Source organism: Amblyomma americanum, chromosome 5, assembly GCF_052857255.1.
Source record: "Amblyomma americanum isolate KBUSLIRL-KWMA chromosome 5, ASM5285725v1, whole genome shotgun sequence".
NCBI classification, from domain to species: Eukaryota; Metazoa; Arthropoda; class Arachnida; order Ixodida; family Ixodidae; genus Amblyomma; species Amblyomma americanum.
In genome coordinates, this window is record NC_135501.1 from 54,235,452 (window position 1) to 54,252,670 (window position 17,219).

The window sequence follows — 17,219 nt, forward strand, 5'->3', positions numbered from 1 at the left end:
CGGCTGTCTAATCTGCCGCTTTCGTGGGTATTTATGTTTTTGCGTGTAAGCGAACCTTGAGAGTGTTCACCAGCGCCACCCTCGTTTATAGCGGCGGACGTACCACCCCTCGGAATATATATATATATATATATATATATATATATATATATATATATATATATATATATATATATATATATATATATATAATAGAGATAGAGAGAGAGAGCTAAAAGATCACCGTGCTTAGAGGTAAAATGCGAAATCGAGACACGCTTCACTTAGGTAGACATTTTTTAAGAGTTGTAGTTTCGGACAGAGCCTGTCCTTTGACAACTCTTGACAATGGAGAGGCTCTGTCCATGGGGCCTTCACAGGAGTGAAAATTTCTGCGACAGCCTTTTCCACATAAAACCAGCGGTATGTCGCTAGGTGAAGAACTGGGATGGGAAACACGAAAAGCCATTGGCGAGGTTTCAACGAAGTTGTATTCAAAAAGACATCCGAAGCATTCAACGGCCGTCAATTTTGCGAAAAAAAAATTAGTTGTAGTGCGCGTAGAAGTCGCAATCAGGATTAATTACACCGGCGCATTTCCAAATTGCAAAGGGCAGTGCAAAAAGAAGGAAAGAGTTGTTAAGAAATTACGAAAAAGCGATAATAAACAGCATGCTAGCAAAAAAGGAAAATATCGTCTCTCTGTGTCATGCTCTGTTTTTTTTTCCTCCAGCCAGCGTAGAGCTGCTCGATCCTCCACCACTTCCACCAAAGCTTTTAGTTGCCAGAGAATTATGCGCGCATCTGGTTCACAGGGAAATTTTGAAGCCACGTGAAGCATCACGCTAAAAATGTTTTGTGGTACACCTCGATGTGTTTCAAGATTTGAGTGTGCGAAGAGAGAAGAGCCAACAGTCGACCCCGCAGCCAGACCTGTAAAAGCTGGCAAAGACTTCACCGATTACTGCACTGCAGGGCAAGATTTAAAAATCAGTGGTATGCTCCCAGCGAAGTTGAGAGAAGTTTCAGGCTACTGTCAGCGACAAACGCCTACTGCCGTAGAGAATTTCACACTCCAAGAACCGTATCTACACTCCTAAAGCCAAAGAACGAATCTGTCCCCCGTGTCGTAGTCGGTATCCTAGTATGCTCGCAATCCGGAGGTCACTCTTTCGAATTCACCCTACTGAAAGTCCGTAGTTTTAATTTTTAGCCTTTAAGAATATCCTCCTTTCTTATTTGGCTGCGCGCGATTGCTTTTATTATTCAAGCCCTGCCTTCCTCATCCAGCAACTATTGCATTCAATCTAGGCTCATAATAACGACTGTTAAGGCTTTTGTTTGTTTTAGGATTGTGGCATTTAATAAAAAGAATTAAAAATTAAGCGCCCCGGCACGTCAATTTCGCATTGCAAAAAATAACAGATTAAAAGAATAAAGGAACGGAACAGTAGTGACAAAAGACAGAGAGTGAGAACGAGAAAGGGCTGAGTCGGCGGGAGGTCTCGCACGCTGTTTCGCTAGTGTGACGTGGCAGTTGGCGGACATTCGGCCAACAACCATCCTGCGAGCGAGACGGGGCCGACGCCGACGGTCGGCCTACTATTTGTGTCGGCGCAGCGAGACATAAGCATAGACATCACGGCGACACAGGTTAGTAGACCGAATCGTCGTCGTGTCGTGCTCGTGTGACAACCCCTATAAAGAACCAGCCAGAAAGTGCGCTAGTCACAAGGAGGTGCCGCTTCTAAGTAGACTGAGCGTGAAGTACTCCATGTGGGTCTTTTAAGGTGTTGTACGCCACTTCTTGTTTTTGCTAATAAGGTAGCTAAACACTGTTTATCGTTTTTCTTCATGCGCTTTTGTTCCTACTTGCTGTAAGTATTAATTTCTTCAATATTGTGAATAATAATTCTGCACAAGATGTGTACATGCATCGGGCCCCAACCCCTGGCACAGTCTCTTGGAGGTAATTTAGTGTCCTTAAATGCAAAAGAGGACCGATATTTCTCATGTACCGGAAGGTTTAGAGCTGATTCCGCTGTCAAAGCTAATGTGAACGGAGTGAGGAACGTAGGGGTGGTTGTGTGGTGAACCTATTGCTCTTTGCCAGTCACCCCTTAGGGGTTTGGTTTCGCTCGCCGCAAGTTTTGCATACTCGCCCTAAAAATTCAAGGCATCAAATGTTAGTTCAAGAAAATTAACGTTGATCTGCACTTCTACTGCTTGTCGTGAGTTCTCTGCTCTCTAGACATGGCCCGGAATGCAGTGTAAACACGGTATTCGTTGAAAAGCCGGCACAGCGCAGGTTACGTAAACCACGCGTTGGCTGCAACGACTGGCACGTACCTTACACAGGCGACCACGAGACGGCAGGGCTGGGTACTGTGGCCCTCGGGTCACGTTCTGACCGACTTAAAATTTTGAGAGGCTGCAGTCTCAGATTTTCTTTGATTTATGTGATACTGTCTGTGCAAGCTCCCAAAGAGGGATTCTTCAACTGCACGAATTCTTCGTTCCTATATATCGCGTGTGGGGCATCTAGCATTATCTGGACAGTAAGGTGCATCTGAAAGCATAAATACGACCGCACCATAACTCTGATTATTATACATTTGAACTGACATCACTTGTTACGAAAAAAGCGGGGCTCGTGCAGTCAGGGAAAAATGTACCTCTTAGTGTAGGTCTCTCAATTTGGCACGAAATAAATCTGTGGTACCCCTGTGCATCAGGTAAAATCTCTAAAAGCATACGTTTTTCAATAAATATTACGTTTTATGCACGCAATATGTTTATACTGTGTACACTGAATTTCTCTTGGCACATTTAAGGGGTCTCCGGCGACGTACAGCAATGCTGCGGTAGACGAATACTTGCTTTCGGCCATGTAGTAGAAAAGTTAAACAAAAACTGAACACTGCCCCAGACTGGCCTTGTGGATGAATAATTCATGCCGAAGTTTTTGGTCCAGGGAAATACGAGAAAAATGTGCAGCCTGCAGCCACACTGACAGCCCCGTGAGAGCTGACTGATATTACTGTGTATGTCTTCGACACTCTCAGGTAGACAGGACGAAGCCACCGATCACGCTGCGTGAGGTTTACACCTGCGTTGCTGGCGTTTTGCGTTCGGCTGCCCACCTCTTGCTCATGGACCTCATGTGTCAATACTTCTACAGGTAATATATGAAAATTGAAAAGTGAAAATTAGTTTTGGGGGAAAGGAAATGGCGCAGTATCTGTCACACATATCGGCGGACACCTGAACCGCGCCGTAACGGAAGGGATAAAGGAGGGAGGGAAAGAAGAAAGGAAGAAAGGGGTGCCGTTGTGGAGGGCACCGGAATAATTTCGACCACCTAGGGATTTTAACGTGCACTGACATCGCACAGCACACGGGCTCCTTAGAATTTCGCCTCCATCAAAACGCAACCGCCGCGGTCGGGTTCGAACCCGGGAACTCCGGATCAGTAGCGGAGGTAATATATAACTCGATACTTTTAAAAACCAAGCTAATCTCAGTAATAGTAGAGCTTGAAATGTGGCTATCAACTTCTAACTTCTTTTCCGGGCATCTATGCCCCGAATTTTTAACAATGGCATCAACGCCTCCGAATACGATCGAAAAGGAAATCTTTCTGTTCTCTAAACGTAGGAAACGCAATTGCGAACAGTAAGAGCGTCATAAGGAGCTTTAAACTAAGCCGTTTCATAAGTGAATATAAAATCCTATGGTTCGTTTCTTTCGGTGCTTTGAAAGTGCCGAAAATTGAAATCAAAAGAAAACTCGCGCTGTCATGTAGCATGTATCGTAAGGGTGGAGTTGTTTTCCTAACCATTCCTTGAAGTAATATAATAACTACGTGAGCGAGAATAAAGAGATAGTTGCCTGCTTACGCCTATTGAAGATCAACATAACTCGCCAAAAAGGGTGATGCGCGGCCTACACTTCAGAATACTGATGCTGCGTAACCGATAATGCAATGGATGAAGCGGCAGTGATGTATTCATGAATGCATGTAATTTTTTAAATCCCTTTTTTCTAGTAGCGTTTGTTCTAGGCAGCAGAGCTTGATGGTTTTTTGCCACGCTAAGGTACAGCCCTTACTTTTGCTTGCTACATGTTCCGACTCTTCGTGTATTTATTTATTTATTTATTTATTTATTTCGTGACACTGCCAATCATTTAATAAATTTTTACACTTGTTGGTTAGAAAAGCTTGCAGACGTTGACTCAGACAGGCATTCGCATAAACTTACAATGATAATGGGCCTATGTTAACAACATGTAATTGGACAGATAATAAGCAATCAACTAATCATAGCATCATATTATGCACAGCAAACGAAAAAGACAAGCACTTGAGTATGAAAAATGATAACATCATTCACAGATTCACATTATCTTTTCGTTGCCACTGATTACGTTCAACAGATTATTGTACTGAAGTTCTCGCCCTTGTCGTTAAGGCTACGAACCTTCGTGCTTCAATCAGTGGTATATCAAGCGACAATGCACCGGCGTGTTGACAACACGAAGGAGTCATACATCGTCAGGGGGTAAGCAAGCCTGTTGGTGCTTCTCCAAAAGCTTTTATTCTAAAAAAAGAGCGTCGAAGTTTTCACCTTCCGGAAAAGCCGAAGCAGTGGCAGAGACACGCGTGGTGGCGTGTAGAGGATCTCCTCCTTGATAAATGAAACTTTTGTGGAGCAAAGACTCCGCTTTCATGAACGATTGGAACAGAATGCGCAAGTTCCTGAGCAGTGCACTTGGAATGTAGCAGCCCAGTCACTCCGCCATATTTTTGCTGAGCATTGTCTTGTTCCACGCAGTTCCGCGTTGAATGCGGCTCCACACTTGGTAGAAAAACTGGACAATACGAGCCTCCTGGGCTACGGAGCCACACTCAACGTGATGTTCTTCCTGAAGTACCTCATCCAGTACGGCGTGTCCGGCGGCTGTGCCCGAATAGAGGGCATTCACCTCCCGGCTCCTCCGAAATGCGTCGCAAGAGGGCACCTCTGTTCCCATTTCTGGAGGTGAGTTCTGACAAGGGAAACGTCCTTGGAAGCCCATGCTGTAAGAGGGCGACACATCTTGCCCTTTAACCGGGCACACAGCTTGAATCAAGCTTTACTCATTCGTCGTGTGTAATACTTAAAACTGAGTTTTTTTACAAAATTACTAATCCTAATTTATTTATTAGAGTTGCGCTGTTTTCATAAAACGTTTTCAGCAGTAAAAAGACCATATGTTTATTCCTGGCCTTCGCATATTTCAGGGATCAAAATTAAACGGACTCCAGCCAATCTATCGCAAAATCATGGCGTTGTGTGAAGCGGCATCCCAGATACAACTCGACAGAAAGCAAGAGGTATCAGGCATAGCCACTTGAACTATCTTGCAGCAGGCGCAGAAGGCAAACCTAAAATGAATTACAAGGTGAATATACCATCGACTGTTGTGGCAGTATCCGGCCTCTGCGCGAGCTCTTAGAAAATATCTTTGATGGTTTTAAAATGGTGAGAGCAAGAAGAATTAGTATGCTTTAGTTATGGAAGAATCTACTGATATATACAAAAAAATAAATGCTGGCTGAGAACTCGCAATCTGGGGAAAAGGTGCTACAAAAATAATGGCGATCTACAACTACCAGAAACTGATGAATTTATCGGAGAAAATATTACCTGCATGGAATACCATGTTGTGAGAAATGGCAGGACAGAAAATTTACTCGTATGTTCATGAGTACTAAGATCAGACAGAATTTTCAGATCCGTTTTAGTGCGCGAAAATTTCAGCACTGGGAGGGTGCATACGTGTCAAACTGAAGAATACTGAGCACAACACCATGTTGTCTAATGTTTTGCAATATTTGAAGAAAGAATTCCTTATTCCGGTAAAAAAAAATGGTTTCCAAAATAAAAAGTAAAGTAGAAATATGCCAAACAACAACCAAACAAGGAAACCAAAACTGGGTTTCAACCAAACGATGGCGCCACGACAGGCTGTCCTGTGATGTCGCTTTCACTGCCGCAAAGCCTATTGTGTGCACGTTTACAGGCTGAACTGGCGACTGTAATTGAGAGCTTGCGCCATTAATATCCTGAAACGACCTAATCAAGCTAGAAATTTGGCCTTCAGCAATTTGCCCTTTAGATTATCTTCGGCGGTCCATGCACCGATGTCAAAGACGCAAGAACGCCCGTATAAATCTTCCAGGTTGGGGCCACGAAATCATAAATGATAAAATTTGTTTGCGCTTTAACAAAGCACCGCACCGCTGCAAAACATACGAAGGACCAGAAAACTTGGGAGAACATAGCTTGGAATTTTCACTAAAATAGGAGAACGCGTAAAAACGCCGCAGTTAACCCTTTCCGTCGATTAATGCGGCACTAACGCAGAAGGCTTAAATAACTTTCTGAAAAAAATAAACAATGTCTGTGTAATGTCTTCGGGCCTTAATATTTATTTACCCACAACGTGATACGTAAAATTCAATTGGGAGGAAATTGCGTGAAAATATATCATTTGAAAAAAAAAATTTTTGTAGCCAGCAATTCTCTTTGTGCTAATAATCAACGCGCTCGGAACCGTAGTGTGAGTAAGACGGACACTGGTGGCCTAAGGTGACATAGAGTTGATCATAAGAGTATCGAGCGCTCGGAACACGCCACTGAAAACCCTCCCGTTGGCCAAGTAATACAGACGATAGCTCCAGATCCTCCTTCAGTTACAATCCTGCCGTAGGGGGCAGGTACTATGGCTCCTTTGCCTCTTATGTAACGGAGGATTGAACTATGCAGGCGTGGGAGTGAACACGTGACGCAGGTAGCGGTGGTCTTCACAGTCCGTGAGAATCTTGCTTTAGTGTTTCGCCGTCTCGAATGTCGCGAGCACAAAAACAAACACCACGCAGTTGTTGCTGCGCCTGATCACTAATACATGAAGGAACAAAACGCTGAAGTAACCAATGCCGCAAACCAGGAAATAATGCCCCAGACAACAGGGCCGACGCAGCTCCCGAAGCAAGCATACGCTACGGACGGCTCTTACAACGTCTCCCACGGGTAGAAAATTCAAAAACGATAAAGAAAAATGCTTTTTACCATTTCAGTACATTCCCGCTCTCTAAAACGGCCCCAGATTGAGAGAACTTCCCCTGAATAGTCGGAAAGGAAATGGCTTGCGCTTTCCATCCGGTGTCTGAAACATGAGGTGAAACAGTTGAAACAGAAAAAAAATTCAGTGACGGAAAATCATTCGATATCTTAACGTATACAATCGAACTAAATATTGGGTAAAGATGAAAGCTGCAAGCAGGATACCGCATTACCATATGGCATGGGCATATAGTCAACAATTAAATCAACATGTTACCATCTTAGACAGAATTGATTTATGGCCTAGAAACTTGATAGAAGCTGCGGCAATAGCGAAATCGTTCATGAGTGCCTTTAGAAGACTTGGCATCGCCAAAATGTAAAGGCGGGTTCCGAAGGACAAGCCGTATTGTAACTGAATGATACCATGGTGTTTTACACGCGTCGGTGCACTGCTTATGCACCACGTTCTAGTGGCATTGTTATCAGCCACAGTGAATCACAAGCCGCATGCCACGCACATACCACTTCCGTTATGCAGAGGTCTACTGAAACGTTCTTGCACTCAAGGCATCCACTATTATCATTTTAATGGTGATCTAAAATTTACATACACAGGCGCTAGCGTACGCAATCAGGCGCTAAGGGTCTGGCGAGCAAACAAGGTGCTGCATTTCGTTTTTTTATGTTTTTTTGGCTCCCGCCGGCGTCTTCCATGACTGCTGATTATATGCAGGATGTTTCATCTGACATGTACCCGGCTTTAAGAAATGACAAGACGCTCTAACAAAGTCAGAAATACCGCAGTTGTCTTGTTTAAAACAGCATTAATGTAACTCGCGCTGAGTTGCTAATTAAAAATATAAATGAGCTATATACTCTTTAAATTCAGTACAGTATTTTCAATGTGGAATTCGTAGAGAAAATTGCGAAATGCCAGTTTCAGTTATTTTCTTACAAACTAACTTTTGCGTATAGTTTCGTTTTTCGAGCATGAAATAATTCCACAATGTTTAAACTTCTAACTGGAATAGGCGTTCCAGCATCGGGAAGTTAGAGGCCTGAAACGTGCGCCGAGGGAACAAGCACGATTATGTAAGGCCGCAATGAAAGAGGAGTGGGCGCAGGTGCTTCATTTTGTTGTGATCACTGTGCTGTTCGAGGTACGCAACAACGCCGGTGCTGTTGCACGGCCCACCATAAATAATTCCTTCCATTAAGGCGTGGTCGCGCCTAAGCTGCAGCATCATAATTCCAGCAAGACGAAGCGTACTGACCTCGGAATCTTCACTGTGACCGGTGGGCGCTACATTCATTTCGGCTATAAGTAACCATGCTTGTTCCGCCAGAGCACATAATGACGTAACAATTCTTATATTCCATGTGCTTTATATTTAAGCGAGAAAAAACAAACCTATATTAATTGCTTTCAAGAACATAACTGAAATCGATATTTCTCAACTGGTTTTACGAATTTAGATTGGAAACTTTTTTCCTAAATTTTGCGATTGTAAAGTTAGTCAATTTATTTGTGGTGATTAGCAAACCAGGAGCCCTTAAAGATATGCTGACCTAATCGAACATCTGCCTATAACCAACCAGCAGTCGAATCTTTGTAGAGCAAGTTGTCTAGCATTAAAGCTTGGTACAGGTCAACTGAAACGCCCTGTACATATGTGCAATTCTGGTGTGTGTGTTTGCGTTTGCAAATGTTTGTTAGGAATGTTGAAGTGAATTTTAACAATCATGACGACAAAGTAACGGTTAATCGTACTCTTTTCCAGGTATTTCGACCATGGCCTTCACCTGTGGATCAAGAAGTATGTTGTCAGTTCGCTTTAATGCAATAGTCCAAGTAGTATTACAGGCAATTGTAGTCACTGAAGCAGTGAATTATTTCCTGGCAGGTGGCAAAGTGATTGTGCTTTCTAAACAGAGCTTTTACTGCTCGTAAGGTTTTTTTTCATCGGCATGTTAGCTTTTTCAGCCGGAAAGCAGTCTGCTAGTATCACAACTATAGTCTCGTAAGGGGAAGTGCTAGAAGCCGTGCCTAATTATTGAACACCTGCCGTTACACTTCTGGTTCGAAATTTATACTGAGCTTTAATTACTCGCCTGTTACCAAACCCAAAGCCTGAATAGACTACCGAGTAAATAGTGATATCAGAGAACAGAAATTAAGGATGGAGGGAGGTGGGCGAGTGCGTAGGCCTGGCTCTTCAGTAAAGCAGCATGAGTGCGCACGTCCACAACAGGGAGTTGAACAATGCGTACACCCGCGTAAAATATTTATTTTGACGTCCGGACAGGAAGCTATGGGTGCAAATGCTGCATTATTGCAGTCCTACCGATTGAGTGCAGGAGCCCCCGTCTATTCCTTTTTTTCCATATTCATCCAACTTCACCTGGAAAACATGCAGAACTTTATCCTACTAAGCCATGTACGCAGTGTACGCTATATGCGTTGATGTAAACAGTGCGCACATCTAAACACATGTACTGCCTTCATTGTTATTTAGATAAGTTTGAACATAGATTGTTATCCAAGTGAACTTTGCTGTGACGACGCAAAACATTTGCCATGAAGTGAGTGAGTGAAACATTGATTCCGAAGGCCTGGAATAAACGGCTGCATAATAAACCGCGCGGCAACGAGATCAGTCTTCAGTAGGGAGGTTGCGAATGCTAGTGCGTACAGAGCCTACCCCACGCTGACCTCGTTAAGCTCGAGTGACTTCAGAGTCCTCCTCCCCGCGGGACTTCATGTTGCTGCATGTCTTGGCAGCTGTCTCTGCTAAGCTGTATGCACCATAATTGGTTCGATCATAGAAGGTTTTGGCCAAGTACTACACTAGGGTGGCCAAATCCTGGTCTGTCTAGTGAGAGAGTGCGTTGTCGGTTCTGGTCACCGAGATCAGGCCGCACTCCAGGCCTGGTTATGCAACTCCATCGACACGCGGATTTTTTTTCAAACCCGGTGGAGAATTGCGCGCCACCAGGATTCGAACCCCAGTCCTCTTTCACGCGAGGCGGATGCTCTACCTCTACGCCATCGCCAGAAGCTTGGAAAAATGCAAACATCTTAATTCATAAGAAGGGAGACGCAAAAGACTTGAAAAATTACAGGCCGATCAGCTTACTATTCATAGCCTACAAAACATTTACTAAGGTTATCGCTAATAGAGTAAGGGCAACCTTAGACTTTAATCAACCAAATGATCAGGCAGGCTTTCGTAAAGGATATACCACAATAGATCATATTCACACTATCAATCAGGTGATAGAGAAATGTGCAGAATATAACCAACCTCTATATATAACTTTCATTGATTCCGAGAAAGCATTCGACTCAGTGGAAACCTCAGCAGTCATACAGGCATTGCGTAATCAGGGGGTAGAAGATCCTTATGTCAAAATACTGGAAGATATATATAGCAACTGCACAGCTACCATAGTCCTCCATAAAGTCAAAAATAAAATGCCAATAAGGAAGGACGTCATGGCATGGAGAAACGATCTCGCCAATGCTATTCACCGCCTGTTTAGAGGAGGTATTCCGAGGCCTGAATTGGGAACAGTTGGGAATAAAACTAAATAGAGAATACCTAAAAAATCTGCAATTCGCTGATGACATTGTCATGCTGAGTCACTCAGGAGGTGAACTGCAAATCATGATCAATGAGTTAGACAGGCAGAGCAAAACGATGGGTCTAAAACTTAACATGCAGAAAACCAAGGTAATGTTCAACTGTCTTGCAAAGGAGCCGCAGTTCACAATTGGCAACGAGAGCCTGGAAGTTGTGAAGGAATACGTCTACTTAGGGCAGGTAGTGACAGCTGATCCGGATCATGAGAGGGAGATAACTAGAAGGATAAGAATGTGGTGGAGAGCATATGGCAGGTTCTCGCAGATCAGGAGTGCCAGTTTACCAATTTCCCTCAAGAGAAAAGTGTACAACAGCTTTATCTTACCGGTACTCACCTATGGGGCAGAAACGTGGAGGCTAACGAAAAGAGTTCAGCTTAAGTTAAGGACAACGCAGCGACCCATTGAAAGAAAAATGATAGGTGTAACGTTAAGAGACCGGAAGCGGGGAGAGTGGGATAGGGAACAAACGCGGGTTAATGACATCCTAATCGAAATCAAGAGGAAGAAATGGCCTTCGGCAGGGCATGTAATGCGAATGCAAGATAACCGCTGGTCCTTAAGGGTGAGGGAATGGATTCCAAGAGAAAGTAAGCGTAACAGGGGGCGGCAGAAGGTTAGGTGGGCGGATGAGATTAAGAAGTTTGCAGGCAAAGGGTGGATGCAGCTGGCAAAGGACAGGGTTAATTGGAGAGACTTGGGAAAGGCCTTTGCCCTGCAGTGGGTGTAGTAAGGCTGATGATGATGATTATGATGATGATGATGCACCATAAAGGCCTCTCCCTTGGGTGGTTTTAATACTATTGGGCGGGCGCTTCATGCGCCCGTATTTTACAGCTTGCCTCTTTCTCTTCCCTTGTCCATTCAACCCCTTCTGCCCTGTTCAACGCAGAAAATTAAATATTCCCTTTGCTCTACCACCTGCCTTCCCTTTTGTTATTCGCTATTCTCTCCCGCTTCCCTAATTGGGTTTCTCTCTGTTTTGCCCTATAGCCGTCACTTCTACACACGTGCTACCCATGTTTTTATCAATGATACTTGGAAAGGGGTATGTCCCACACAATAAAAACGCCTTCGTTACCTTTGCTCTTTTGAGTCGTGATTGTCATCTAACCAGCTTTTTCTTTGGCATGTTTCTCTATTAATGGTCACTCGATGTTCGCAGGTACGTCTATCTGCCCATCGTGGGTGCAAAGAGGAGTGCCATGAGAAGGGTGATGGCAATCGCTATGGCTTTCGGATGCGTTTGGGTCTGGCACAGCATGACCACCGCCGTTACTTTTTGGGCAACGCTAAGCTTCGCTGGTGTCGCACTCGAGGTGGCACTAGAACAAATCAAGAGACTCAACTGCTGCAAGAGGTTTGATGTACGTAAGCTGTTGCTTGTGGAAACACTACAAAAGTGCACGCTTGTAATGTCAATGCGTTCAGGAGTGAATTTCAATTACTATAGCTGGCAGGTGCTATGAAAACACGACGCAATATCAACATTGTATATAAATGAATGGCTGATATCTTTTTCTGGGAGTGTAACGACTTCTAGACCTCATTTTGCAGCATTATTTTGGCGTGTAGCTGCAGAACACATTGCTTACGTAAACCTTTTTTTTCGGTAAAAGCAAAACATCACACTCATCAGCAGTAGAAATATGGGGAACTAGTCAGTGCCGGTTCTGTTCGGTCTAAAAGGGTGCTGTGCTCATTTCTAATATTGCCTTCTAAGGTACTTGGCATCCGTTGATGTAGTCGAGCCCGTGCTTAAAAGTTTCCATCTAAGAAATGGCCCTCCCTTTACCGCTAACACTCTGGGCAAGTTACTTGCAGTGAAGATGTTACCAACTGGACAGTGCAACTCGAAATGCTGTTTCAGCTTGGCACTGCACCCCTTTTTGCCTTAAGAAAGTCGCACATTTATCATAGTAGTAGTAGTAGTAGTAGTAGCAGTAGTAGTAGTAGTAGCAGAAGTAGCAGCAGTAGTAGCAGCAGTAGTAGTAGTAGTAGTCGTAGTAGTAGTAGTAGTCGTCGTAGTAGTAGTGGTAATAGTAGTCGTAGTCGTAATAGTAGTCGTAGTAGTAGTAGTTGTAGTCGTAGTCGTAGTAGTCATAGCAGTCGTAGTCGTAGTAGTAGTAGTAGCCGTAGTAGTAGTAGTAGCCGTAGTAGTAGTCGTCGTAGTAGTAGTCGTCGTAGTAGTTGTCGTCGTAGTAGTAGTAGTAGTCGTAGTAGTAGTAGCCGTAGTAGTCGTAGCCGTAGTAGTAGTCGTAGTTGTAGTCGTAGTCGTACTAGTCGTAGTCGTAGTAGTAGTCGTAGTAGTAGTAGTCGTAGTAGTAGTAGTAGTAGTAGTAGTAGTAGTAGTAGCAGCAGTAGTAGCAGTAGCAGCAGTAGCAGCAACAGTAACAGTAGTAGCAGTAGTAGCAGGAGTAACAGTAGTAGCAGTAGTAATAGTAGTAGTAGCAGTTGTAGTAGTACTAATAGTAGTAGCAGTAGTAGAAGCCGTGTTTGTTTTATCAGTAGAAATCTAGAAGGACGGTTACCACCTGTAGTACGAACTTAAGCGGCAGCCTACTGGGCACCTCTACAAAACGGGTCCTCCCTGAATTTCGTAGTAGAGGGCTTCGTCCCTACTTCTCCTTCTGCTTGCGTCTCATGCCTTCTTAGCTGCACATCGGTGGCACGCACTGAAACCTTTCTAGCGGAAAGAAAAGTCCGAGTTTCATTAAAAGGCCCAAATAGGCAGGTAGCGAGCTGCTATCGAAGCTATGTTAACCTCTGACTAATGTGACATATCGGGCGTGTTGGTACATGTCTTGGCAACTGGAGCACGAACAAAAACAATACGAAAGTAGTGAAGCACAGGCTTCGTCTGCGATTTTTTGTCCTTTTTTGTTTTTTCTCTGACGTGTGTGTTCAAATTATGCGTGGATTATTCCAACAACGTATATAATTGCCTTGAGGACTGATCACTTCTTTAACTTAGAGTAAACATTCAGTCTCCATCATTGTTATTAGACTCATGGGCATCGTTAAGAAGACCACGAACAGCTGGCTTCCACAATGCGGTTAATATCCCTCTACTCATCCTCAACATTCTAACTATCCCCCCCTACAAAAAAGTCCTATGGGTGTCTATGGAAAAAGCTATGTCCGTCTATGGCCTTTTATGAACGTCTATAGGCACCCAAGAGGGGCTTATTGCCAGCCATTGAAAAATCTATGCCACTAAAGCTATAGCTTTGGAACCATATAATTGTCTTAAGCTCTGTATAGAAAAATATATCAGCCTGTATAGACAGCTATAGACAGAAATAGAATAGGTCTATAGCTATTTGGGCCAAAATTCTATAGCCGGCCATAGGACATTTTTGTATGGGCCTGCCGAGTTGTGATCCCCATCATCACTTTTTCACCTTCTATAACCTGTTACTCGCCTTGATACCCTATTTTGCAAAAGACCGGCATTCAGACAATTCTTTTCTTTCCGGCTTTTCTACCACTGAGTAACATTTCTTTTCTGACAAGAGAATTCCTTTAACACCTTTTTCAGAACCACAGCCCTACAAATCTGCAGTCGTCGGCCTCATGCCAAGTTTCAAAACAAATACTAGTTACGGCCTCAATAACGAGAAAAAAATTCGTTTTATGCATTTTCTTTGATGAGCATCGGCAAAATGCGATTCATTACTTGGGGTGCCCATGAAATGCTCATTCACATCTTAAATGCCGTCCTGAAAGTTCGCTTACATCTAACACCTTGCTAGTGTCGCAAACTTTATTTTTTCCTAGGTAGAACTTCATTCACTTCTTGAGATTTTTTTAAACAATGTCACTAAGCACTTTTTATTGTCGTCGATAACTTCCGTTATAATTGACATGCTTATCAAAGCACCACTATTCTATGTTGATATCCTGCGTTCCATTGCCTTAATTAACAAACCCCTCATTCTCGTAGGTCAAGAATATGAACCCCGGCTGGGCCAGATTTCTCAAAGCCGCCATTGGATCACCCCACTACCTGCTCACCATATTCGCCTGCATGTTCTATCTTACCAACATGGAAATAACCACAATATTCTTCAAAAGAGTCATCCTCGGTAAGATTCATTTGAATCTCTTAACAAAGAAAGTTTTTGTACTGAACGAGAAAGCATGGATGAGCAAGGTTTAATGTGAGCATCGCTTAAGTTTCTAAATTGCAGTGTGCGTCAAGAGCAAGCCTTCCGCGAGGTTTGTTTTTTTACTGGCGATTGATTTTTGGCGATTTTATTAAAATTAACACGCATTTTCTAATAATAGCGAAAGCTGTTCTGGGTTTGTATAAGGCAGTGGGGGTACAACTGCAGCCATAACGCGTTATGCGTTACGCCTAACGCCTTAGAGGTTGAGCTGTAAAACGTGAAGAGGGAATTACTATGCCGTTCGTTTCCTCAAAATTGACCGGTGGCTCTCAGTCCCGCCGTTTTGGCTCCCCAGTCGACGGGAAGGAGTGAAAGCACAACGGCGCATTTGGTCTACCACGGCGGACGGAGACCGATGGTAATGGGTTGTTCGAAAAGTTTATTTGAGACTGAGAACGGGAACGAGCTGTAACGAGACGCAAGAATGATGAAAGTAGAGAACATTAAACAGTTTCCACGTGAGACCTGAGAACACGAGAACATCACACAGGTATAGCACAGAATCGGTCGCTGTTTACATGCTTGTCGCTAGTCATGATAATTATATACAAAAAGCTCAATGAAGAGTGTAGCGATAAGCGTGAACGTATATACAACGCATCCATAGTAGGAATGAATACAGAGCTGCCATAGATACAATATATTGATTGACAGCATACTGATATGTAATGTTTGATTTGGTTAATGGGGGCTTAACGCCCCGAAGCAACTCAGGCTATGAGGGGCACCGTAGTGAAGGGCTCCGGGAATTTCGACCACCTGGGGTTCTTTAATGTGCACTGACATCGCACAGTACACTATGGCCTGTAGCATGTTGCCTCCATTGGAATGCGATCTCTGCGGCTGGGATCGAACCCGCGTCTTTCGAGTCAGTAGCCGAGCGCCATAACCACTGAGCAACCATGCCGTCTGCATTAGTAATGTGTTTAGGTGGATAATATACACACAGCGAATAAATGTGAATGATTCCGTTGTTTACGTACACTGTGCAATCGTAATAAGTAATAATACACCAGAATTAAGAGCTGGCTGCACGAACCATGCCGGTCGAAAAACGTCCCTACGCGCCTCGGGATAGTCTCTGTGTTGGTTTTGTTTGTAGTCTTTCTGTTGTAGCGTCTGTTGTTTAGCGTGTATTATAAGTGTGCTTGTGGAGCTACCACGCTTGCAATGTTCCTTCCATCTGCCTGAGCGCTATCCTTTAAGATCCGTGACAACAGTAAGACCAGGTTTGCCACTTATTCTCATAGAATTTGTCGGGAAAAAGGGCGCTCATTTATGCGAGCACTTACGGTACAATACATTTTACTGTTATATTACATGGTTAACTTCCCTGCATTCTGTTCGCTGTCTCACTCTCTAATATTTCCGCAGCTTTGTTGGTGCAGTAATAACTGGATGGAAACGCTCAAAATGTTTTTATTTATTTCTGTATACCTCAAAGGCCTGCAAGGGGGAATTACGTAAAGGATGGGCTGACATATGAATAAAGTAAATGGTTCTTCGAATGATGCCTTGAAGTGGTCCGGGGTGGTATGTAATGCAGTTTCTATTGGCAAGTAGTTCCACTGTCTGGCAGTCTGGCTTAAGAATGACTTCAGATGAGCAGAGGTGATGCTCGAGGTGGACGCACGGCATTTTCGGGTGGTTAAGGCGGCGTGAGCAACGGTGGGTTGGGGTGATAACGTAAGAGCTCAGGGATGAGTAGTAGAACTTATGATAAAGGCAAAGTCCACTTATCTTTCAGTGCGATTCAAGGCAGGGGCGATTAGCTCGAGATTTTGGTGATGTAACGCTGGTATGATAAGAATAATCTGATGATGATCATGATGGTGAATTTTTATGGCGCAAGGGCGTCAGCGGCCAAAGAGCGCCATGGCACAAGGTATTTTCAATTGCTCCTGGTGGGGTCAAGGACCCATTTCCCAAGCATTTCACCCTGATTAAGCCGAGTGCCAGGCAGGGGAAGCTTGTACCCACTGTATAGCCTACGCGGTGGATGTGAGATACTACATATAGCAACTGCACCGCCACCATAGACCTCCAAAAGCCAGCAATAAAATTCCAATAAGGAAGGGCGTCAGGCAAGGAGACACGATCTCGCCAATGCTATTCACCGCCAGTTTGCGAGAGGTATTCCGAGCCTTCAATTGGGAACAGTTGGGGATATGAGTTAATGGAGAATACCTAAAAAATCTGCGACTCACTGATTACATTGCGGTGCTGAGTCTCTCAGGAGGATGCTGCAAATCATATTCAATGAGTTAGACAGGCAGAGCAGAACGGTGGGTCGAAAATTTAACGTGCAGAAAA

General features: G+C 43.9%; 1 protein-coding gene across 1 annotated transcript in view; it reads left to right on the plus strand.

Moving 5' to 3' along the window:
- The window catches only part of LOC144133879 (protein-cysteine N-palmitoyltransferase Rasp-like), a 38,621-nt gene that overhangs the window by 12,347 nt on the left and 9,055 nt on the right, over positions 1 to 17,219 (plus strand). The window contains exons 4-8 of the mRNA XM_077666946.1: positions 3,045 to 3,160; positions 4,815 to 5,021; positions 8,873 to 8,908; positions 11,900 to 12,101; positions 14,681 to 14,822. Coding sequence (XP_077523072.1) covers positions 3,045 to 3,160; positions 4,815 to 5,021; positions 8,873 to 8,908; positions 11,900 to 12,101; positions 14,681 to 14,822 — 703 coding nt within the window. The remainder of the gene's footprint in view (positions 1 to 3,044; positions 3,161 to 4,814; positions 5,022 to 8,872; positions 8,909 to 11,899; positions 12,102 to 14,680; positions 14,823 to 17,219) is intronic.